The following is a 24,446-nucleotide window of genomic DNA, read 5'->3' on the forward strand; positions in this document are numbered from 1 at the left end:
TGATCTGCGGACATAGTGTCTTTGCACAGCAGCAAATGCTGACATTCTTTAGTCTCAGTATCCAACTCAAAGTACAACTTTTGAACAATGTTTTGGAATAGTTACCATTTAAAAACATTTTCATGTGCCACATACTCATGTTATGTACTTTTCTTCATTCAAAAACTTACACTTTAAAAAATTACTTGCAAAATTTAGTTTTATGAATTGCTTCTGATTTACATATGACCATCTTTCTGCAGTAGTCCCCTTCTTTTGCTCTATTTTGTTTTCCCTTGTTTTGATGATTTTTTTTTATTCTGGCAGAAAAACCACATAAACTTCACCCTTCCCCATTGTCCAAGTGTATGGTAGAATGCCAGTCACATGCACATTTTGGTGTAACAAGTCCCCAGACTCCCTTGTTCCCATTTTTCATGAATGAAACAACCCAACAACAACAACTCCACCACCTCTCAGCTCTGGTAACCATCATTCTACTTTCTATTTCTATGAGTTTGTCTACTTGGGAATCCTTGCACAAGTGGAACCATGCAGTATTTGCCTTTCTGTGAGCTGTTTATGTCACTTAGCATTATGTTCTCAAGGTTCATCTATGCTGTATAAGAAAGCATTTCCCTTTTTAAGACCCAATGATATTCCATTCATGTAGACACCACATTTTCTTTATGCATTCATATGTCAGTGGGTGCTTAACGTTGTTTTTACCTTTTTGCTGTGGCGAGTAATGCTGCAATAAACATGGCTGTGCTGATTGAGGGAAACCAAGATGGCAGTGGAGTAGGCACACACACAGACTTCCAGCTCACACCACCAAACAGATTACAAATTAATTTAGGAACAATCAGCATGAAAAACCAACTTTGGACTACAAGAACAGGTCTCAAAAACCAAAGAGCAAAGAAGACACACTGAGCCTGGTAGGGAGTATGAGGCATGGTGGGAGATCCCCTGCTTCCAGGAGTGAAGGGAGGGGGGTGAGGCTGAGACCCAGAAGGGCTCTCATTACAAGGAGAAGAGCAGAAAATATCAGTGACAGCCACTTGCCTGGGGACCTGGGAACAAGGTGTGCTGAGAGTGCTGGCTTGTCTTCCAAAAGGAAAGTGGGGAGAGAGAGACAGACGGTGATGGGCAGAGGAATGCATGGGATGATCTGAGAAGCTGACACATCCAGTGCAGAGGCAGCCATAGCTTGGGGAGGTGTTGATCCCTCCACACAGCACAAGTCTAAAGTGGTTCTGGGTAACCCACCTCCAGACAGCTACCCAGCTTCAATCAGTGCAACAAGACAGCTGAAAACAGAAAATGTGGAGGAAGGGCAGTAACTCAAGTCTCCATGGAGATCTGAGATACACCACCACCTACTGAAGTGGAGAAAGCAGCCTGTCCTGGATAGAAGCTGGCAGATCAAGCCTTCAGAGTCTCAGGTTACACCCACCACATTCCTGGATACAGTTTTAAATAAGTCCCCTGCTGAGATCAGTAAACAAGATTACCACCAAGTTAAGAAAACTGAGAAGAAAACAAACAAATCAAGACTTCAAAGTGGCTCTACTAGGAAAGGAGATCACAACTGGAAGAAGCCTATAAGTCATACAGAGAATAATGGGTAGGCAGAGAAGCATAAGTCATATGCCTCAACAAGATAAGTCCTCAGAAAAAGTCCTGGATGAATCAGAAGTAATCAAATTACCAGATGCAGAGTATAAAATAATGATTGTTAGGATGCTTAAGGATCTCAAAGCTACAACAGATGGACTTAATGAACACCTCAATAAAGAAATTGTAAGCATCAAAAAAACCCAACATGGAAATCATAAAGAAAAACCAGACAAAAATGACAATATCAGAAATGAAGACTACACTAGAAGGAATTAAAAGCAGGCTGGATGAAGCAGAGGATCAAATCAGCGACTTAAAGCAGTGGTCCCCAAACCCCAGGCCATGGACTGGTACTGGTCCGTGGGCCATTTGGTAACGGTCTGCAGAGAAAGAATAAATAACTTACATTATTTCTGTTTTATTTATATTTAAGTCTGAGCAATGTTTTATTTTTTTAAAATGACCAGATGTCCTCTGTTACATTCGCCTAAGACTCACTCTTGACACTTGTCTCGGTCACATGATACATTTATCCATCCCACCCTAAAGGCCGGTCCGTGAAAATATTTTCTGACATTAAACCAGTCTGTGGCCCAAAAAAGGATGGGGACAACTGACTTAAGAGGACAAGATAAGTGAAAACATGAAAGCAGAAAAGCAAAAAGAAAAAAGGATCAAAAAGTCCGAGGAAACCCTAAGAGAGCTCTTTGACAACATGAAGAGAAATAATATCTGTATAGTAGGGGTTCCTGATGGAGAAGAGAAAGAACAAGGACTAGAGAAGCTCTTTGAAGAAATTATAGATGAAAATTTCCCTAAATTGATGTAAAAAAGAGTCACACAAATTCAAGAAGCAGAAAGAACCCCATTAAAAAAGAACCCAGAGACCCACACCAAGACATCATAATCAAAATACCAAAGCTAAGAGATAAAGAATATTAAAAGCTGTAAGAGAAAAACAATTACCTACAAAGGAACACCCATAGAGATGACATCCAACTTCTCAACAGAAACACTTGAGGCCAGAAGGGATTGTCAAGAAATATTGAAAGTAATGCAGAACAAGAACCTACAACCAAGACTTCTTTATACAGCAAGACTATTATTTAAAATTGAAGGAGAAATAAAAAGCTTCCCAGACAAAAAAAAAAACAAACAAAACTCAAGGAGTTCATCACAACAAAAACAATGCTGCAAGAAATGTTAAGGGGCCTGCTATAGACAGAATGAAGTGGAAAAAAAACTATATACATATATATATTAAAAGAAAAATATAGATTTAAAGAAAAAAATGGTAATAATCAACTACATATCAATAATAACCTTAAATTTAAATAGATTAAATGCTCCAATCAAAAGACATAGGGTAGCTGTGTAGATAAGAAAACAGTACCCATACATATGCTGTCTACAGGAGACCCACCTCAAAATGAAAGCTACACATAGACTAAAAGTAAAAGGAAAAAAAAAAAAAATTTATGCAAATGGAAATGAAAAGAAAACTGGAGTAGCAATACTTATATCTGACAAAATAGACTTTAAAACAAAGACTATAGTAACAGATAAAGAAAGTCACTATATAATAATAAAGGGAGCAATCCAACAGGAAGAGATAACCATTATAAATATCTATGCACCTATATAGGAGCACCTAAATATATAAAGCAGATTTTGATGGACATAAAGGAAGGGATCAACGTCAATACTATAATAGTAGGGGATTTCAATGCCCCACTAACATCACTAGATAGATCCTCAAGAAAGAAAATTAACAAAGACATAGCAGAATTAAGACACACTAGATCAACTGGATTTAATAGATATCTTCAGAACCTTTCACCCCAAAGCAGCAGAATATACATCACAAGTATGCATGGTACATTCTCTAGCACAGACCACATATTAGGGCATAAAATGAGTCTTAACAAATTTAAGAAGATTGAGACCATATCAAGCATCTTCTCTGACCTCACTCACACACTTGGAAACTAAACAGCATGTTATTAAACAATAAATGGGTCAACAATAAGATCAAGAAAGAAATAAAAAATTTCTTTGAAACAAGTGAAAATGAGCATACAACAATTCAAAATCTGTGGAACACAGCAAAAGCAGTCCTGAGAGGGAAGTTCATAACATTACAGGCATACCTTAAGAAGCTAGAAAAAGCTCAAATAAACAACTTAATCCTGAAACAAAAAAAAAAAAAAAAAAAAAGAAAAGGAACAGCAAGTAAATCCTAGAGGAAGTAGAAGGAAGAAAATAATAAAGATCAGAGTGGAAATAAATGACATAGAGACTAAAAAACAATACAGAGGATCAGTGAAACCAAGAGCTGGTTCTGTGGAAAAGTAAACAAGATTGATGAACCCTTAGTCAGACTCACCAAGAAAAAAAGAGAAAGGACTCAAATAAAATTAGAAATGAGGGTGGAGAAGTAACAACAGACAAAGCAAAAATACAAAGGATTATAAGAAAATACTGTGAAGAACTGTATGCCAAAAAATTATACAACCTAGGTGAAATGGAAAAATTCCTTGAAACGTATAATCTTTCAAAAATCAATCTGAAAGAATCAGAAAACCTAAATAGACTGATTACAATAAATGATATCTAAACAGTATCAAAAAACTCCCAACAAACAAAAGCCCTGGGCCAGATGACTTTACAGGTGAATTCTACCAAACATTCAAAGAAGAACTAACTCCTATCCTTTTCAAGCTACTTCAAAAACTTCAAGAGGAGGGAATATTTCCAAGCTCCTTTTATGAGGCGAGCACAATTCTGATTCCAAAGCCAGGCAAATACAACACAAAGAAAGAAAATTATAAGCCAATATCCCTGATGAATTTAGATGATAAAATTCTCAACAAAATATTAGCAAAACAAATCCAGCAATATATGAAAAAAAATCATACATCATGATGAAGTGGGATTTATTTTGAGGAGGCAAGGCTGGTACAATATTTGCAAATCAATCAATGTAATTCATTACATAAACAAAAGGAAGGACAAAAACCTCATGATAATATCAATAGATGCAGAAAAAGCATTCAATAAAATCCAGCACCCATTTATGATCAAAACTCTCAGCAAAGTGGGAATACAGGGACCATAGCTCAACATGATAAAGGCCATCTATGACAGGCCCACAGCTAACATAGTACTCAATGGGCAAAAATTAAAAGCAATCCCCTTAAGATCAGGAACAAGGCAGGGGTGCCCCCTTTCACCACTCTTATTCAATATAGTTCTGGAAGTCCTAGCCACAGCAATCAGACAAGAAGAAGAAATAAAAGGCATCCAAATTGGAAAAGAAGAAGTAAACTATCATTATTTGCTGATGATATGATACTGTACATAGAAAACCCTAAAGTCATAGTAAAAAAATTACTGGACCTGATAAATGAATTCAGCAAGGTGTCAGAATATAAAATTAATACTAAAAAATCAGAGGCATTTTTATACACCAACAATGATCTGTCTGAAAGAGAAATTAAAAAAACAATCCCCTTCACTATTGCAACCAAAAATAAATAAAATACCTAGGAGTGAATTTAACCAAGGAGGTTAAAGACTTGTACTCAGAAAATTATAAAACATTGATAAAAGAAATCAGGGAAGATACAAACAAGTGGAAGCATATACTGTGTTCATGGCTAGGAAGAGTAAACATCATTAAAATGTCCATATTACCCAAAGCAATTTATAAATTCAATGTAATCCTATGAAAATCCCAAGAATATACTTCAAAGATAAAGAACAAATATTCCAAAAATTCATATGGAACCAAAAAACATGAATAGCCTCAGCAATCTTGAAAAAGAAGAATAAAGTGGGTGGTATTACACTTCCAGATGTCAAGTTATACTACAAGGCCACTGTACTCAAAACAGCTTGGTACTGGTATAAGAACAGGCATATAGCTATATCAATGAAACAGAACAGAGAACTCAGAAACCCACACCTTTATGAACAATTGATATTTGACAAGGATGGCAATAGCATACAATGGAGTAAAGACAGTCTCTTTAACAAATGGTGTTGGGAAAATTGGATAGCTACCTGCAAAGAAATGAAACTAGACCACCAACTCACACCATTCACAAAAATAAACTCAAAATGTATAAAAGACTTAAATATAAGTCATGAAACCATAAACATCCTAAAAGAAAACATAGGCAATAAGCTCTCCAATATCAGTCGCAGCAACATATTTGCTGATGTATCTTCACATACAAGGGAAAGAAAAGACTGGATAAACAAATGGGACTACATCAAACTAAAAAGCTTTTGCACAGCTAAAGACAATATGAACAAAATAAAAAGGCAAACCACACAATGGGAGAACATATTCGACAATACATATGATAAGAGGTTAATAACCAAAATTTATAAAGAACTTGTAAAAGTCAACACCAGGTAGTTAAACAGTCCAATCAAAAAATGGACAAAAAAATGAATATACACTTCTCCAAAGAGGATATACAGATGGTCAATAGGCATATGAAAAAATGTTCAACATTACTAATCATTAGAGAAATGCAAATTAAAACCACAATGAAATATCACCTCACACCAGTCAGAATGGTGCTCATCAACAAAACAACACAGAATAAGTGCTGGCGAGGATGTGAAGAAAAGGGAACCCTCCTGCACTGCTAGTGGGAATGCAGACTGGTGCAGCCACTATGGAAAACAGTATGGAGATTCTTCAAAAAATTAAGAATCAAACTGCCTTTTGACCCAGCCATCCCACTTTTGGGAATATATCCCAAGAACACCACATCAATGAGTCAAAAGGAGAAATGCACCTCCATGTATATGCCAGCATTGTTTACAATACCCAAGATCTGAAAACAGCCCAAGTGTCCATCAGGGGACGAGTGGATTAAAAAGCTGTGGTACAGGCCCTGGCCGGTTGGCTCAGTGGTAGAGCATTGGCCTGGCGTGCGGAAGTCCCGGGTTCGATTCCCGGCCAGGGCACACAGGAGAAGTGCCCATCTGCTTCTCCACCCCTCCCCCTCTCCTTCCTCTCTGTCTCTCTCTTCCCCTCCCTCAGCCGAGGCTCCATTGGAGCAAATATGGCCCGGGAGCTGGGGATGGCTCCTTGGCCTCTGCCCTAGGTGCTAGAGTGGCTCTGGTCGTGACAGAGCGACACCCTGGAGGGGTAGAGCATCGCCCCCTGGTGGGCGTGCCGGGTGGATCCCAGTTGGGCGCATGCGGGAGTCTGTCTGACTGTCTCTCCCTGTTTCCAGCTTTAGAAAAATACAAAAAAAAAAAAAAAAAAAGCTGTGGTACATATACACACAATGGAATACTATGGGGCCGTAAAAAAGAGGGAAATAATACTTTTTGCGACAACATGGATGACCTGGAAACTCTTATGTTAAGTGAAATAAGCCAGGCAGAGGAAGAAAAATACCATATGACCTCACTCATTTGAGGAATCCAATGAACAACATGTACTGAGGAATGGAATAGAGACAGAGGCGGGATCAAAGTATCCAGAAGGAAAGCAGACAGAAGGAAAGGGGATGATAGGCTGATAGGATGGGATGAGAGCAGATAAGTAAATCCAGGAGGGAAGGGGGAAGGGCATTATGGGGAGGGGAACGGTAGGGATGTACTGGGGAACAGGGAGGAGGGGAGGATGTATTCAGGGAGACACTAGAATCTATGTAAACATAGTAAATTAATAATAAAAAAATAAAACATGGCTGCGCTATTATCTCTTCTCTGAGCCTCAGATTCCAAACAGCAATTCAGGATTCTTTACACTTACCTTCCAAATAGGGCTTCCAGATTTATCAGGACAAAAACCAGGCCCAAATTGAAATTTCAGACAATGCGTTTATAATTTACTTGTAGCAATCAGTTCTTTGTTCACCTCAAATTCTATTTATTTATTTCTGTTTTTTTCTTTTTAAATTTATTTTTTAATTCAGTGGGATGATATGGTTTGCCAAACTATACAGGTTTCAAGTGTACTACTGAAATTCTATTTTAAATCGGTGTCCTGTATTTTACTGGCAAGCCTACATCCAAGGTCATTATGAAGATTAAACATAATGTGATAAAATCTATTAGTCATATATCTATTAGATTTATATCACATTTGATACCCATTTTTATAACTTCCATATATTTCTATTTAATATAATATTTCAGAACTCAAATTATTTTGATATTGCTATCTTTATAATATGGGGCAAGTTGTGATGTTGAGCACTTCACCTAACATATAAGTTTATTATAGATCTTTGGGCCAAATCTAGCCTGCCACCTGTTTTCACAAATAAAATTTTATGGAACATGGCTGTGCTCATTCACATATGTATTGTTAATGGCCGCTTTTGTGCTATCATGACAGAGCTGTGTAACAGTTATAACAAAGACCACATGGCCCACTGAACCTGAAATATTTACTACCAGGCTCTTTACAGGAAGATTTGCTGAACCTTTCCTGATGATATTGATAAAATTGTTTCCTTTATGGGTTACTGTGAGGAGAAAACTAAATATATGTAAAGTGCTTAGGACAGCGTTTGGCTCATAGTAAAGGGTCGCGAACCAGCACGGCCAGTAATTCCAGGTCCTGAGTGGGAATGATGTGAAATTAAGAAAATACACTTAAAGAATAAAAGGATGGGTTTGGGAGGGCTCTGCAAAGCTGATAGCAAAAACAGAGCGTGCTCAAAAACTGTATCTTGCTTTATGTATAGGACAAAGTGGGCCATTAGCAAATCAACGAGATTTCTGATCACATTTCCAAGGCAACCCAAGAATTTTTACCAAGTGCAGAAAACCCCCATCAAACATAACATCTTAACTTCACACAAAGAAGAAACTTGCCTCCAGTCTTTCCGGGGGATATGGGAAAGGATGAGTATGGGGAAGGAGGTGTGGGGAAGGGCTTAGTCTTTTGCAACTTAATCAGGCAAGTGAGGCGGAGGGTTGGGCAGACTGTCAGTTTACAGCCAGTTTCCCACACTGCTGTCCCCCAAAAATCTAAACTGCAAAAACCCTGTTGGCTTTTAGATCCCAAAGAGTAAAGCATTAATAAGTACACATTCTAACTATCACAGTAAGAGGCCAACAGAAAAAAAAATACAATATTTTTAGTTACATTAAAATGGCATTTGGTAAATTATAGCTCATTCTAGATTAAAATTTTAGCAGAACTGGAATATGAAAAACAAAATGTGTATACTAACTAGAACTAGTATGAGGTTTAATGCTGAGACCTTGGAGTCATTTTTATCATAGGGAGCAAACATAGAAATTGAGTTTATCACTATTATGCCTCTTGAAGATGTACCCTATGCATTAGGACAGACACACAGACAAAAGAAAGAAAGAAAAATACCACAAAAATGAATTTCTACTGAAGAAAAACAACTAAAAACACCTAAAGAAGAGTGCTAGATAATAGGAATATACAATGTAATTATTTTCTAATATGCCAATATAAATCAATTAGGAGTAAATGAAACTAATGATGTCACTTAAACTAGTAACAAACAATTAGCAAGAAATGCACTCCATAAGAAATGAGAACTTATATTAAGAGAAGCATGAAGGTCTCCTTGCAGACATAAACATGTTCAAACAGGAAAATAGTTTTACGTTCTACCATGAGAAATTTTAGCAATAAAGATGCCAAATTCCTCATAGTATTTCATCATTATTATTCCAGAAAATTCAAATTGTAAGTGAATTTTAAGTGGAAATAACAAATTTAATCTTTATAGAATGAACCTTGCTTTTGGTTAAAGGTCACATGGGGGCCAAGTGACCTTCCCCTGGGAAGGGGTGGGGCTCAGAGATAATTGATCTGGACCGAGGATTCTGACTTTTACCTCCCATGGCTCTCTAAGATTGTGAAGTCTTCAGGGAATAGAGTTTATGGACTAATTTGGCTAATTGTGAGCTCTGTGCATTGAGTGCTCAAGGACCAACTACCATAAATAATCAGTCTGTCTCCAGCCTTTCAGGTGACAGTTTCTGTCTAGCTGGCTTTACGCCTGTGCCTCACCATCTCAGAACAGTCATCTCCATTAGGTAGCCTGACCTGAGTTTGTCTTTTTGCTAGTCCCAGAGACCGAGTCTCAGCCATCAATGCTCATCAGGCAGAAGAGGGGCAGCAGACTGGCCCTCCTTGATCATGCAGCAGCAGAATCGCAGCCCAGTCCAGTGAGTGCCATGGGAGACAGTGGAGTAAGGTGGGACTGGGAACATTGTTTTCTTTTTGTCAAGAGAAGCAGGACATTCAGGGTAGACAGGTGACAGGGCGATTACTACTACAAGCACTACGAATTTTATAATCTTGGTTCTGGTGGGATTTCAAGAACTTTCATTCAGAGCTCTGATTTTCTCTCATGATAATTCTAGACCATAATGGCAGAAAACAGGTCTCTCCAAAATCCCTTAAGTCCTCCATAAATATGAGGTGTTTGATGAGGAGGAAGATGAGGATGAAGACAGTGAGCCAGATGTCATGAATGGTCACTGAGGACCTCCTAAGTGCCAGGCTCTATGCTAAGTGTTCTATAGCTTATGTTATTGCATCTGCATAATCACTCCCCAAGGAAGAGAAATGCATAGCACAGCATTCAAATATAACTTGTACAAGGTCATGCAGTAAAGGGAGTGGATTTGGGTTGGAATCCAGGCATCCAGACTGCAGGCAGAAGGACACACAGCCAGTCTTCTTTCCTGTCAACCCAACCTGTCATTTCACTTGCCAGGTCTGTCCAGGCAGAGACCCTGTTTACTGTTCTTTTCCCTGTGGGGGTTCCCAGTAGACCTCAGCAGAGAGTGATGTCAGCCCCCTGCTGCACTGACTGTAGGAAGGCTAGCTGAGCTCATGGTGAGGATCACAGTAAAATTAGCAGATTATAATTTAGGGCAGCTCTTGGTGTTGCTATGCTCTTAGATTTTCCTTAAAGTGTCTTCTTTTTCTTTTATTCCTAGACCTTTGGCCTTATACCTCTCTAAAAGACATTTTAATGGTGTTAAGTTTCTTTCTTAGAAAACATAAATCAGATTAATATGTATTTTAGCTATACTTTTGGCAAAGACCTCGGAACTTCTGTATTAAACTTTCTGAAGTGTCAGGAAACAGTGAAGAAATGTAGCATATGGGCAGCAGAGACTGACAATTTAGTTTTGTCCTCAGGGTCTATAATGTTTTTGGCACAGAGTAAGCAATGAAAAGAACAACAACAAAATCTCTGTGAAATATTTAATAGACCCTTAGTTTAACCAAATACAGGATAGGCAACAAGGCTTCTACCAATGGGGTGCTTCCTTTCATCCCTTTCAGCACATTCCACAGGACTAGAGATGAGATACAGTAGGGATTTTGTGTATCTACAACATGAATTTCTTATGAACCTATTATTTTCCTTTTCTAAATATATGTCATTCAATTAAACTAATTGTGTTAATTTTAAATAATGAAAAATTTTAAAGATGGAGAATAGGGGAGTCAATCTGACTTCATGGACTGAGACACCTATTGGATTTCACATTTAGGATATCAAGTCATTCCAGGCTCAAGTTTCCTGGGGTGGGGAAGGCTTTGACTTCTCTGTCATTTAACTGAATAGAAGTCATTAAATTAAATTCTGGAGATTAAATTAATCAAATATGCTATTGTAATAATAATTTAATTCTGATGAAAATATGAGAACTGAATATTAACTGCCATACACCTGGGGATTTATTCTCCCCATTTCTAGGTAAAATATGTCATGAGAAAGAGATTGAGACAATTATACACAATCTAAACCTAGCGTGTGAAAGATATGGAATCAAATTGCCATCCTTTGACTTCTGTCCAAGGACTCTGACCCTTCTAATAGAGCTGAATGGTTTTTTCAAGTCTTCTTAGTAGACCATGAGGAAACAAAGGCAGAATCATTGATTTCTCCTACTGGGACTCAGTAAGGTCATCTGTGAATAAGGGAACAAACCAGTGATTCATAGGAGCCTTTCTGGAATAACTATAGTGATTTATAAGGTTTTTCACAAATAATTGTGTGTTTTTTTGTCTCACTTTGGAAATCAGACACATGCAAGCATTATATCCTCTGCAAGTTGAGAATTTCAGGAACTGTTATGACATGACTATTACTAGACAGACTTCAGGAACATCTTGGTTCTATATCTCAGCAGTAAGAGCAGGTAATTGAGTGTATCTGACTTTTTTTATTGAAAAAAAATTTAGGAAAAACAAATAGAAAAATTCAGTGTGCATTGATTTTTACAATGTAAACAACTATACTTTACACATATCTGTAAGTATTCTTAACTGTGTGGTATGGAGAGGTAAAAAAATTACATAGCATTGTCATTATAATGAATTAAACAATAAAATAAAGTTTATCCCTCTGATGATAATATTCATTATCTTAAATATTTAAAGTAGATGCATGTATTTCACAGAACATTTCAGGGATAGCATGTGTAATATTATAGCTAAATTTTCAGATAGACTGTTTTTAAGTTCAAAATGAATCCTAACGTCATGGAAACATTGACAGGAAAATATCCCCACCAAATTTCCTGACACTGGTTGACTCTGTAGGACAGGTATACAGGGGAACAGGATCATGAAGAAATAGCAACAAAACTGAAATTTCATTGCTAATATTGCAAATCTGTATAAAATATAAGTTCTGCAAAAATATTGCTGAATGGTCACATTTTTAAATGGTAAGTGGATATTAATGATAATAATAGATATTATTAATGAAGCATTTATTAATGCCTGGGGATGTTCTAAGGCAGTGACTCTGAGCTCTGGCTGCGCATTAGAATCACCATCAGACTCACATGTAGAGTGAGTCTGCAACAATTCTATAAAGTAGGTTCCATTTTTATTCCCTTTTTATAGATGGATAAACTATCCAGATCTTTGTTATATTATTTTCTGTGTTTTTCTCTTTTGCATTTTTCTCAAATTAAATCTCATTGCTATCTGCTAGGTCCAGGAGAAAGGACATCTCACGTTGTCCTCAGGCACCTGGTGTACATACGAAGAGCTGTAATTTCTGTTACAGTTTGACATGAAACATTCTTAACTAGACTTCAGGAAACTGAGCTTTAGACATCCCTTTGGGACACCTCTTGGTTGTAAAACCTCAACTCTAAATAAGGCGGTTAAGGCCCTGGCTGGTTGGCTCAGTGGTAGAGTGTCGGCCTGGCATGCAGGAGTCCCAGGTATGATTCTAGAGTCTTGGCCAGGGCACACAGGAGAAGTGCCCATCTGCTTCTCCACCCCTCCCCCTCTCCTTCCTTTCTGTCTCTCTCTTCCCCTCCCGCAGCCAAGGCTCCATTGGAGCAAAGTTGGCCCAGGCGCTGAGGATGGCTCTATGGCCTCTGCCTCAGGTGCTAGAATGCCTCTGGATGCAACAGAGCAGCGCCCCAGATGGGCAGAGCATTGCCCCTTGGTGGGCATGCCGGGTGGATCCTGGTCAGGTGCATACGGGAGTCTGTCTGACTGCCTCCCTGTTTCCAACTTCAGAAAAATACAAAAAATAAAATAAAAATAAATAAAGTGGTTAATTTGATTAGAAACAATGCTTCACAAATCTTTGGATAAAGAGCATGTTTAAACACTTTAACCAAGTCACTATGTAACAGAGAAAAGCAAAGTGAAGAGCATTTTCAAACGCAAAGACTCCCTGAGTTTGTAGAGTGTTGATACAAATAACCCTGCATAAAAAGCCTAAAATATCTAATATCTGCAAACACTTTTAAAAGAAAACTCACATATCTGAGTGAACGTTTGTTTCCATTTGGGATGGATATTGGGGAAACTCAATAAGAATAAAATCTAGGATGATAACTGTCATATAAATATTCTAATTCATTATATTTAATTTTAATTTAGAATATAAGTTATGTTATGAATGTGTATAAATATTCTAATTTAAATAATTTTTGCATTGTATTTAGGTAAATTAAAATATATTTGCTTCCTAGTGTCTTTTAATTGAAGTGATTTCTTTTAAGGTAGAAAGATGTTTCCCATTCCATATATTTCCTTCAAAGGAGGAAACTAATATTTACTGTGTTTATGATTTTATTAACTCTATTAACTCATGTGCCTAAGTAGGTATATATAGAACAGGTAAATAGGCAAGGAGTCAATGACGACAAAGTCCTCTGAGGTAATAAGTTTGCTGCCACTGAGATATACTGCTGAAGGTATTGGAGTATGTGTTCCGTAAATGTGAATGCTTTTCTTTGGTGATTGAATCCAAAATATAGATTCAACTGAATTTCCTGTTCAGTTTCATGTATTACAAGTTGCCCCTTTTTTAGCAGGTGTCTCAGCCCCATGGAGCTAAATAATCTAACACATGTCTCAGAGTTCTTCCTCATGGGTCTGTCAGATGATCTGGAACTGCAGCCTTTGCTCAGTGGGCTCTTCCTGTCCATGTACCTGGTCACTGTGTTGGGGAACCTGCTCATCATCCTGGCTGTCAGCTCAGACTCCCACTTGCACACGCCCATGTACTTCTTCCTCTCCAACCTGTCCCTGACTGACATCTGTTTCATTTCTACCACCATTCCAAAGATGATAGTGGACATCCAGACACACAGCAGAGTCATCTCCTATAAAGGCTGCCTGACTCAGATGTCATTTTTTATTTTTTTTGGAGGCACAGATAATCTACTCTTGACAGTGATGGCCTATGACAGATATGTGGCCATCTGTTACCCTCTGCGCTATCCAATCATCATGAACCCACACCACTGTGGCCTGCTGGTTTTGGTGCCATTTTTCATCAGCCTTCTGGACTCCCAGCTGCACTACTTAATGGTGTCACATCTTACCTTCTTCATGGATGTGGAAATACCACATTTCTTCTGTGACCCTTCTCAGCTACTCAATCTTGCCTGTTTTACAATCCCCAACAATAATATATTGATCTATTTCATTGGTGCCATCTTGGGTGGTTTTCCACTCTCAGGGATCTTTTTCTCTTACTATAAAATTGTTGGCTCCATCCTGAGAGTCCCCTCATCAGGTGGGAAGTATAAAGCCTTCTCCACCTGTAGCTCTCACCTGTCGGTTGTTTGTTTGTTTTATGGAACAGGACTTGGTGTGTACCTCAGTTCCACTGTCAAACTTTCTCCCAGGAAGGTTGCGATGACCTCAGTGATGTACACTGTGGTCACCCCCATGCTGAACCCCTTCATCTATAGTTTGAGAAACAGGGACATGAAGAGGGCCATGCAGGGGCTTTTCAGAAGATCAGTCTAATCTCAATACCTGTGCCATCATTTTTTGATATGTAGGTTGGAAAAGACAATAAAACCAAATAACCAGATCTCATAATTCTGCCATTTGGTTCCATAATTTTTGTAGTTCTGTGCATTTCAACCCTCATAGTGTCTCATATCTGAATATTGCTTCATTCGGTATATATTTAATGGGATCAAATGATTATAAACTGTGTGATTGGATAATATAGCTATAGGGCGTTTTTAAATTCTTGGCTTCCTAAATAAATGCACCAATCTTATTTTATTGTATTTTATTTTATTCTCAATAAGTACAATCTTTAACCCTTTCTAAAACTCATGACTATTGTTTACAGAACTTTCTTTTTTTTTTTCAGATCTGCTTATCCATGTTATGTGTAAGGATGCATGTAACTGGTTCTCAGCTTTGACTTCATACAGGAGTCACCTGGGGAGCTTTAAAAATATTGATGACTGTGTCTTGGCAGAGATTATGATGTAATTAGACTGAGGGGAAGCCTTAGCATGGAGACTTAAAAGTGATCTTAGTCGACTGTCATACAAACCAAGGCTGAGAACCAAGGCTGGATCCATTATTGTACATCAACAGGTGTCAGAGTTCTTACAGCCATGTGAGCTCGCATAAGGGAGCTTATAAAAAATTTTCCCTTGCAATAGGCAGTGTGATTTTCCCCAATATTCCTGATAATTCCTTACTTATGTTCTTCCTTACCATACAATCCATCATCTGTGCTGGTTGATAATATAAGGTCACTTTGCTCCAAACTCAGCTTTGAATATCTTACCTCAGCGAAGAGTAGTTCTTTCCTTCACTAGCAACAGTACTTTTAGGACTTCACTTTGACACCATTCTTCTCTGTCTCCTGTCTTGACAAATCTGACTTTGGGCTCTGATCTGTGTGCACGATATAGGACACAGGAAGGACCCTTCCTTTAGAGACGTTTCAGTGTCTGTGGCACTGACCTGGTGCTCTCTGAAAGCGGCCTAACAACTAGTTTCATCTACTTGACCTTTGGTCACTCAGCTAAATTGTCTAACTGCACTGGTCAGCAGCTTTATAGTGGAGAAGGGAACACCCTTTACAGAGAATAAAGCCATAGCAGCCAGTGAGAAGACATACCGTATTTCCCCATGTATAAGATGCTCCCGCGTATAAGACACACTTCAATTTTGGGGCTCGAAATTTGAAAAAAAAAAAGTATTACACAAAGTTATTGAACTCAAGTTTTATTCATCAAAAAATTTATACAACTCCTCATCACTGTCAAAACTCCCATCCATTAGCTTGTCCTCATCTGTGTCTGATGACGAATCACTGTTTTCAACAATGAGCACAAAAATAAGCTCAAATAAGTGGGAAATGCAAGTAAAAATATCTACAGCTACTATATAAGATGCATCCAGTTATTAGACCCAAAATTTTTTGAAAAAAGGTACATATTATACATGAGGAAATACAGTGACCCTGTTTAAAAATTTCTAAATTAGGGTTTGCTTCCTTCATTTCCATGAACTGAAATGAGATACTTTGTATATATTCTCCTCTGGAACAATGAAGAGGCAGAGTCTTCGTTTCTGAAAACCTAAGTAATGGATCGAGGCACTGGGAATTAGCCAAGAAAATTGTGATGATTATCTTGTATCAACCTGGCTGGTCATGGTGCCCAGATATTTGGCCTAACATTATTCTGGGTGTTTCTGTGTAAGTGCTATTTTGATTGAGATTAACATTTAAATCAGCAGATGTTGAGTAAAGCTGATTACTCTGTATTATGTGGGTGGGTCTCATTTAATCAATTCAAGTCCTTACTAGAACAATGGCTAAACACCTATAGGTACCAAGAATTCAAATTGCAAACTGCTCTTAAGTTTAAGTTGCAACTCTTCTTCACATCTCCAGCCTGCTGGCTTATCTGCAAAATTAGCACTTAACAAGCCTCAACAATCATGTGGACCAATATCTCTCTATTTAAATATATACATGTCTAATGGTTCTGCTTCTCTGGAGAACACTGACTTACAGTAAAAAATTTTGAATTTTATTAAATTTATTGGAGTGACATCGGTTAATAAAATTACACAGGGCTATGTACAAATTAATTTTTTTTTCAAGTGAGAGTAGCATTTCTCTATATTAAATTCTTTTTGTCAAGATGACTGGTTCTTCTTTTTTGACTGAGTTCTGACTGGTATTGTGATATGGGGTTTAAAAATATTTTGTAAGGTGTATGTCATTGGAAGGTTGCAAAATATGTGCAGGAAGAAAAGTGGTTGTAATTGATGGGTCTTGGTTATGGGTGTACAACTGGACAATCAGTGATGAGATCGTATTTATAGTTGCTGCATTCTCTAATGATGCATTGATGATATGAAATCACTAAGTCATTACATTATTGTCCTTTTACATTATTCTAGAATTATCTCCTTTTACATTATTCTAGAATTACAAAGGATGATGTTGTCAGCATAGGGCAGTTCTTTCTCTAGTAATGGTCTGGTTAAGACTTCACTTTGTTACTATGCTTCCCTGTCTTCTGTCATAAAAACTCAGCCTTTGGTCTCCTTTTGAGTTCTATACAATTGCATCTAAAGTTTTCTTCATATCAGTTAGTGACAAACCAACCTCCATATTCCTCTGACTCAGGAAGCCTGCATGGGTAAGATTTAGAAAGTTACAACACACCACTATTCATATATATCTCACTTTATCCACAAAAGAAAAAAAGCAACAACCAGATAAACTCAAATCACATTTTATTACAGTTTTCAAGAGCTGAGAACAGATGGAAATATGTTGAACATAGATTCTGGGGTGGGTTGATTTCATTCTAGTTAACATAAATCAGAAGTGCTGGGGACATGTGTTAAAATTTAGCTACAGAATGGCTGCAGATTGGCTTGTTGTTGTGGGAGAAGCTCTCCTGGCATAACAGAAACCAAGGTGTCTCCTTCAGACCCTGTGGGCAGAGAGGTAGAGTGAGGTCAACAGAAGTTTTCAATGGAGATGAAGTTCTACCCATTTGCCAGGTTGTGTTTAATAAATTTATGTTGAGTTTTGTTCCGTGATGAATTTGGGACTATGATGGAATGAATGTACATGACATGATCTGTGTCCTGATAACCCCGGGCACAAAGCCTGAGTCCCTGTGGGGGGCAGTATATGAGATGCTCCCAATAATCCCCAACTCTTGATTTCCATGTTAATAGGTTTCAGTTCTTCAGGCTACAAACATAAATTTTGTTTAAGTTTCAATTTATCTCTCTCAGCCATTTTGTATAGTCCAACCGTTTGTTCTACTCAATCACCTTTTGACATCTACTTCTATATAAGGTAATAATATGTACTAAGCGAAAACTTCTGCATAACTGCCTAACTACTCCTACCAATGATAGGCCACCCATATCCTCCTTCCTCCACTAAATGCCTTTAAAATTACCATATCCACCATAAACTGGGCTGCTCTCCCTTATGAGACAGCCCGGCAGGTTTTCTCTCAATAAAGCCTGTTACACTGGTCTTTCAGATCCGACTGATTCTATTACATGTCTGTGTGAATTTCCTTCCATTGAGTTTCAGCTGAGCATAGTGACTTGCTTCCAACAATAAACATGTAGAAGAAATGATGGGAATTTTCTTCTAAAAATAGAGTGAAAAAAATCTGGCTTTTTCCTGCTGCTCCTTATTTGCTCTCCAGGTTGACATACTTTAATTGTCATTTTTATGAGCTTCCCCATCCAGACGCCCCTGTGTCAAGGAACTGAAGAAATTCTCTGGCCAATGGCCCCCAAGAGCCTTGTGAGTGAATTGTAACTGGGCCTCTTTCACTCAAGTCTTGAGATGACTGAAGCCCTGGGAGACACCTTATACAATCTTATGAGGAGCTCCTGGAAGTAGTTAAGTATCAATTACCATATAAATATGTAGAAATCAACAGTATTTTAATATGCCACTATTAATTGAAATAAAAAGCTTGGAAAATAGAACCCATTCAAATTAGAAAACAACAACAAAGCACAATACCCTGTAAATCTTTAAAATACAAAATGCAAACTCAAGCAACATCTAAGTAAGTCAAAATGAGAAGTTATCCTTAGAGATATATAATAACTGATACTATGAAAATAGTACCACATTATTGGTATAGAAGACCTAATTCTGCACATATTTTATTATTAATACAGTGGATTTATGATTCTGTAATTTGGAAGTAAGAAGCAATGAGTACAGGTGATATTGCATCCCAGGAGAGGAAGGACCAAGCCTCTCCAAGGACATTCACTTTTTTCTTTTTCCATCAATTAGCATTAGCAAATTCCCAAAGACAGGACAACATGGACCAGTTGGCTAATAAGGAGATTTGTGCATTGAGCTCCTAAGCTCATACCATTGTAAATAATTGGCTGGTGGATCCAGCCCTTAGGTTAGCTAGTCCTAGTACAGTGGCTCCAAATCTGTGTTTCTTTCTCTGTGGGCATATGCACCAGAAGGTCCCAATTTGAGTCTGTCTTCCTGCCAGACCTAAGGAAGGACCCCAAGCTCTCATCACCCACAAAGCAGGAGAGGAGCAGCCTGTCCATCTGTCTTCCTCAGTCATGGTCCAGCAGAGATGCAGTCCAGCCCAGTAAGTGCTGTGGGAGATGGTGATGGGAGAAAGAACTGTTCAGAGCATTCTTTCCTCCTCAACTAAACAAACATGACATTAGGGATAGATAGATGAGTATGCACCAACATACAAAATTTCAGATCCTTGGTTCTGGTGGAGGTGTAATCACTCTTTCAGAGTTTTGCTTCCATGCTCATTGATTCTGGCTCTGTTTGGCATCTTTCTCACCATCAAAGAACATGGGTCTGTCTAAATTTTTTCTTAATGACTCCAAGATGATCATAAAAGTGATGTACTTTAACAGAGAATTCTTAAATGCCAGGCTCAGGGGTTTGTGTTTTATGTATTCTATTGGGTTTTATCTGCATAATCTCTCCCAAATTATACTTTGCACAAAAATTATGTAATATTTTATTACTTCATATTCATTTTGAAATATCTCCTAATTTTTGTGAGCAGTATATTAGTGTACACATTATTTTATTTTACATAAAAGAAAAGGAGTATAGCATTTTCTATATCTTGTACCAAGTCATGATTTAGAAAGAGTTGAAGCCAGTTTTGAATTTGGGCAATTTGACTCTAGACACAGGGCATCTCGTCAGTCTTCTCCTATGTCAATCCAAACAGTCATTTCTTTTTCTTGTCAATCATGACAGGAACCTCTGTTCAATATGCTCTTCTCTATGGAGTTTTATGGTAGACCACAGTGGAGAGAAGTAGGTAGCATTTGCTGCATCAATTACAGAAAGGAAAACTGAGATCATAATATTGACACACAATAATTTAGGGCAGATCTCTGTCTTGTCCTCACTCTTGGATTTACTTCAACTGTCCATTTCTTCCTCCATTCTTATAATCAACCTACTCAGTTTCAAGTAAAGACAAAATCAGAGTCTGTGGTCCATTCTACTCAGGACACTGCAAAGAGTTAAACTATGTACCTTAGATGTCACCATAATTAAGAGCTTTGTATCTCTGCTTAAAGCTTTCAGAAAATCTGGGCACCATGAAGCATTTCCATAAGACCTCAGAGACTGACAACTTAATTTTGAATCCTGTCTGTTCCACTTAGTAGTCAAGTGCTATAGAGTAAATTCTTAGTATCTTTAAACCTTGGGATTGTCGCCTGAGTTGATTCTCAGTTAACACAGCTTCACTAAGTAGGAGTTAAACCAACAATGGATGTCCTTGATGTAACACATATATGATGGATACATAAAAAAGGGCAAAATAAGTTTTAGATGTTTTATTACTAATCATGATAAGGCTAATTCTCATGTCTTTGACTTAAGCATCTGATGACTTGAATTATGGTTTCAAATATCCCTGGCTTGATATTTCATCTTAGTTTAATAAGTACATGCTTAGGATATAAAATGACTGAATTTCATTTATTTCTGACCCTCTACCTCAAGCCAATACCTTATTGGTATAGAGGACACATTGAAAACAAAAAATCTCAGTTAGATATTGAGTAGACTCTTTCATTGTTTGTAGAAACAAAGTGGGCAATATGGATTTCAAACATTTGACAATTCATACCTGTGCTTTCATTTTTTCAGGAATGTCCCACAGAACAAGGGAAAAGATGAAATAGTGCTTTCTTATTTCTATGTTATAAACTTTTTATATGAGACCTATTATTTCCGGTTTAATTGTATGTACTGTATTCTGATATTGAAAATCCATTGCACAGGGTTTTTATGAATATTTTAAAAAAGAGGCAGAAACAAGGGGCAGTACATCTTATTGAATGAGCAGAGACACATTCTAAGGTCTCGTGTCATTCCACACTCTAGTGCCTTGAGATAAGGAATGCTTCGACCTTTCTGCCATGAAAATGGCACTAAAAATTTGGAGTTATTTGGTATTACTAAACACACTATTCTAATAATGAGAAATGCTTTGTTAAAAATGACCAAATATTTCTTAATTTTGTTTTAGTTTTTTAATTTGAGAGGGAGAGAGAGAAACATCAATGTTTTTTTTGTTTCACTGATTTAGTCATTTATTGGTTGATTCCTGTATGTGACATGACCGAGAATCACGCCACAACCCTGGTGCTTTAGGGCAAAGTTTGAACCAACCGAGCTACCTAGTGAGGACTCAATATTTCTTGAGTTCCAAACTCCCCTTCGGTGCAGCACACGTTCTAGAGATGCATGTTAGACTCCCTTTCCATGGAGGAGCTCAAGCACAGAGAGATGCAGATTCACACACACACTCCACATACAGGGGGTAAAAGATTCAGGACTTAAAAATGATCTCCTTATTCCTGAATCAGGGCTCCATCAACTACACTTTAGCTAAAGAGTGGTTCTTTCAAACAGACTTTGGTTCCAGAGGAGAAATAAATGTAGAAACATCAATTCATCCTTTTTGGTTCAGTGGGTCCCCTGGAAACTACAGGAAGCAGCCAGTGGTTTTCAGGGGCCATAATGTCACAAACCAATCAATAAAAAATAAATTTAAAAAAAGAGGCCAAAGGGAAAGAAATACACAAAAAAATTTCAGAGATGTTAAAACGGCATTTTTAAAATTATAACCCATTGCAGATTAGAAATCTTAACAGAACAGGAATAGAAAGAACAAAATGTGTACACTAACCACCAATTAGTATGAGGTTTAATGCTGGGACCTTGGAATCATTTTCATCATGGTGAACAAAGATACAATTTCGTTCTACCACTATTATGTTTTCAGAAAAGGTAGCCTATGTTCAGGACAGAAACACAAAACAAGAAAAAAGACCACAATAATAAATAATATCTACTCAAGAAAAACAACTAGAAACACTCTTAGAATAAAGAAGAGGTTAGATAAAGAAAATATATAATTTAATTGTTTTCTAATATTTCAATATAAATTAATTAGAAATAAAAGAAACCTATAATGTCACTTAAATTAGCAACAAAAAATTACCAAGGAATGAACTCTATAAAAAATGAGAACAACTCATGTTAAGAAAACCATAAAGCTTTCCTTACAGACATAAGCATGTTCAACTATGGAAATAATTTTATGTTCTCGCTTGGGAAATGTTAGTAATAAAGATGCCAATATTACTGATATTATTTGTCACCAATGCAGTTTCATAAAATTAAATTTGTCAAATTAGTAAATCTAATCTTTATAGGAAGAGCTTTCTTTCTGGTTATGTGACTCCAGGGGCCCAAGTGACCTTCCCCCAGGAATGGACGGGGCTCAGAAGTAATTGATCTGGACCAAGGACACTGACTTTTTCCTCTCATGGCTCTCTAAGATTGAGAAGTCTTCAGGGAATAGAGTTTATGGACCAATTTGGCTAATTGTGAGCTCTGTGCATTGAGTGCTCAAGGCCAGACTACCATAAATGATCAGTCTGTCTCCAGCCTTTCAGGTGCCAGTCCCTGTGCAGTTGGCTTCATGCTTGTGCCTCATCATCTCAGAACAGTCGTCTCCATCAGGAGACCTATCCTGAGTCTGTCTATCTTCCTGTCCCGGAGACCAAGCCTCAGCCATCAATGCTCACCAGGCAAAAGAGGGGCAGCAGACTGGCCTTCCTTGGTCACGCAGCAGCAGAATCGCAGCTCAGCCCAGTGAGTGCCATGAGAGAGAGAGTGTGTGTATGTGTGTGTGTGTGTGTGTGGGGGGGGGTACTAAGGAGCATTATGTCCTTATTTTCAGGATAAGCAGGATATTCACGATAGACTTATAGTAGGGCACCAAAATATGGTTTCTATTCTAAGTACTGTGAAGTTTATGTTCTTGGTTTTGATGGGAGTCCCAGAACTTTCATTCAAAGTTCTGTTTTCCTCTAACAATAGTTTTAGCTCTCATAGACATTACCTCTATGATGGCAGGAAACAGCCTCTCCAAACTGTCTCCTAAACACTACAATATCATGAGGTGTTACTGATGAAGATGAAGGTGAAGACAGTGAGCCAGATACCATAAATCAGGAGTCCTCAAACTTTTTACACAGGGGGCCAGTTCACTATCCCTCAGACCATTGGAAGGCCGCCACATACAGTGCTCCTCTCACTGACCACCAATGAAAGAGGTACCCCTCCTGGAAGTGCGGTGGGGACTGATAAATGGCCTCAGGGGGCTGTATGCGGCCTCCAGGCTGTAGTTTGGGGACGCCTGCCATAAACGCACACTGAGGACCTCCTAAGTGCCAGGCCCTGAGCTGAGTGGTCCACAGCTTGTTTCACTTCATCTGCATAATCACTCCCCAAGAAAAAGGAATGCACATTTCTTCATTTTACATATGAATACAGAAGCACAGCATTCAAATATAACTTGTATGAGGGCATGCGGTAAAGTGGGAGTGAATTCAAGTTGGAATCTAGTCATCCAGACTCCACACACAGGACACATGGTCTGTATTCACTCTTGACAACCCAACCCATCATTTTACTTGCTAGGTCACTCCAGGCAGACCCTCTGTTCACTGTCCTCCTCCCTGTGGGGGTTCCCAGGAGACCTCAGTGGAGAGTGATGGATGCTCCCTGCTGCACTGACTGTAGGAAGGCTAGCTGAATTCATTGTGCAAACCATAAACAAATCAGCAGGTAATTTAGGGCAGATCTCTCTCTTGCCTCTGCTTTTAGATTTTCCTTAAAATCTTTCATTAAAAAAACTGTCTTTTTCTTCCCTCATTCCCGGACTGTAGCTTTTTGCACTCTCCAAAACAGACAAAAATTAAGGGTTCGGGTTCCATTCTTAGGTAACGAAAATCAGTTAAGAGCTGTATCTTAGCTGTACTTTTGGTAAAGTAAAGACTTCTGAACTTCTTTATAAAACTTTCTGAAGTGTTGGGAAGCAGAGTGTAGAAGTTTAGCACATGGGCATCAGAGACTGACAATTTAGTTTAATTTTGTCGGCTCGGTTTATTTTGTGCAACACGGGGCAAGTTTGTAGTGTCTCTGAACTTCAGCATTGTCATTTAAATTGATCCCTAGTTTTCA

At 38.0% G+C, this 24,446-nt stretch overlaps 2 protein-coding genes across 2 annotated transcripts in view; both read left to right on the plus strand.

Annotated features, from left to right (window-relative positions):
• The window catches only part of LOC136388291 (zinc finger protein 699-like), a 343,451-nt gene that overhangs the window by 13,694 nt on the left and 305,311 nt on the right, over window positions 1–24,446 (plus strand).
• Window positions 13,937–14,884, plus strand: LOC136389230 (olfactory receptor 7E178-like). The gene has a single exon (XM_066361034.1). The coding sequence runs from the start codon at window positions 13,955–13,957 to the stop codon at window positions 14,882–14,884; it is 930 nt and encodes a 309-aa protein (XP_066217131.1). The 5' UTR covers window positions 13,937–13,954.

Source organism: Saccopteryx leptura, chromosome 1 (genome assembly GCF_036850995.1).
Source record: "Saccopteryx leptura isolate mSacLep1 chromosome 1, mSacLep1_pri_phased_curated, whole genome shotgun sequence".
In the NCBI taxonomy this organism is placed as follows: domain Eukaryota; kingdom Metazoa; phylum Chordata; class Mammalia; order Chiroptera; family Emballonuridae; genus Saccopteryx; species Saccopteryx leptura.

Bases quoted from the DNA above. Each gene is read 5' to 3' on its own strand.
- LOC136389230 (XM_066361034.1), top strand. From the start codon at position 13,955: ATGGAGCTAAATAATCTAACACATGTCTCAGAGTTCTTCCTCATGGGT.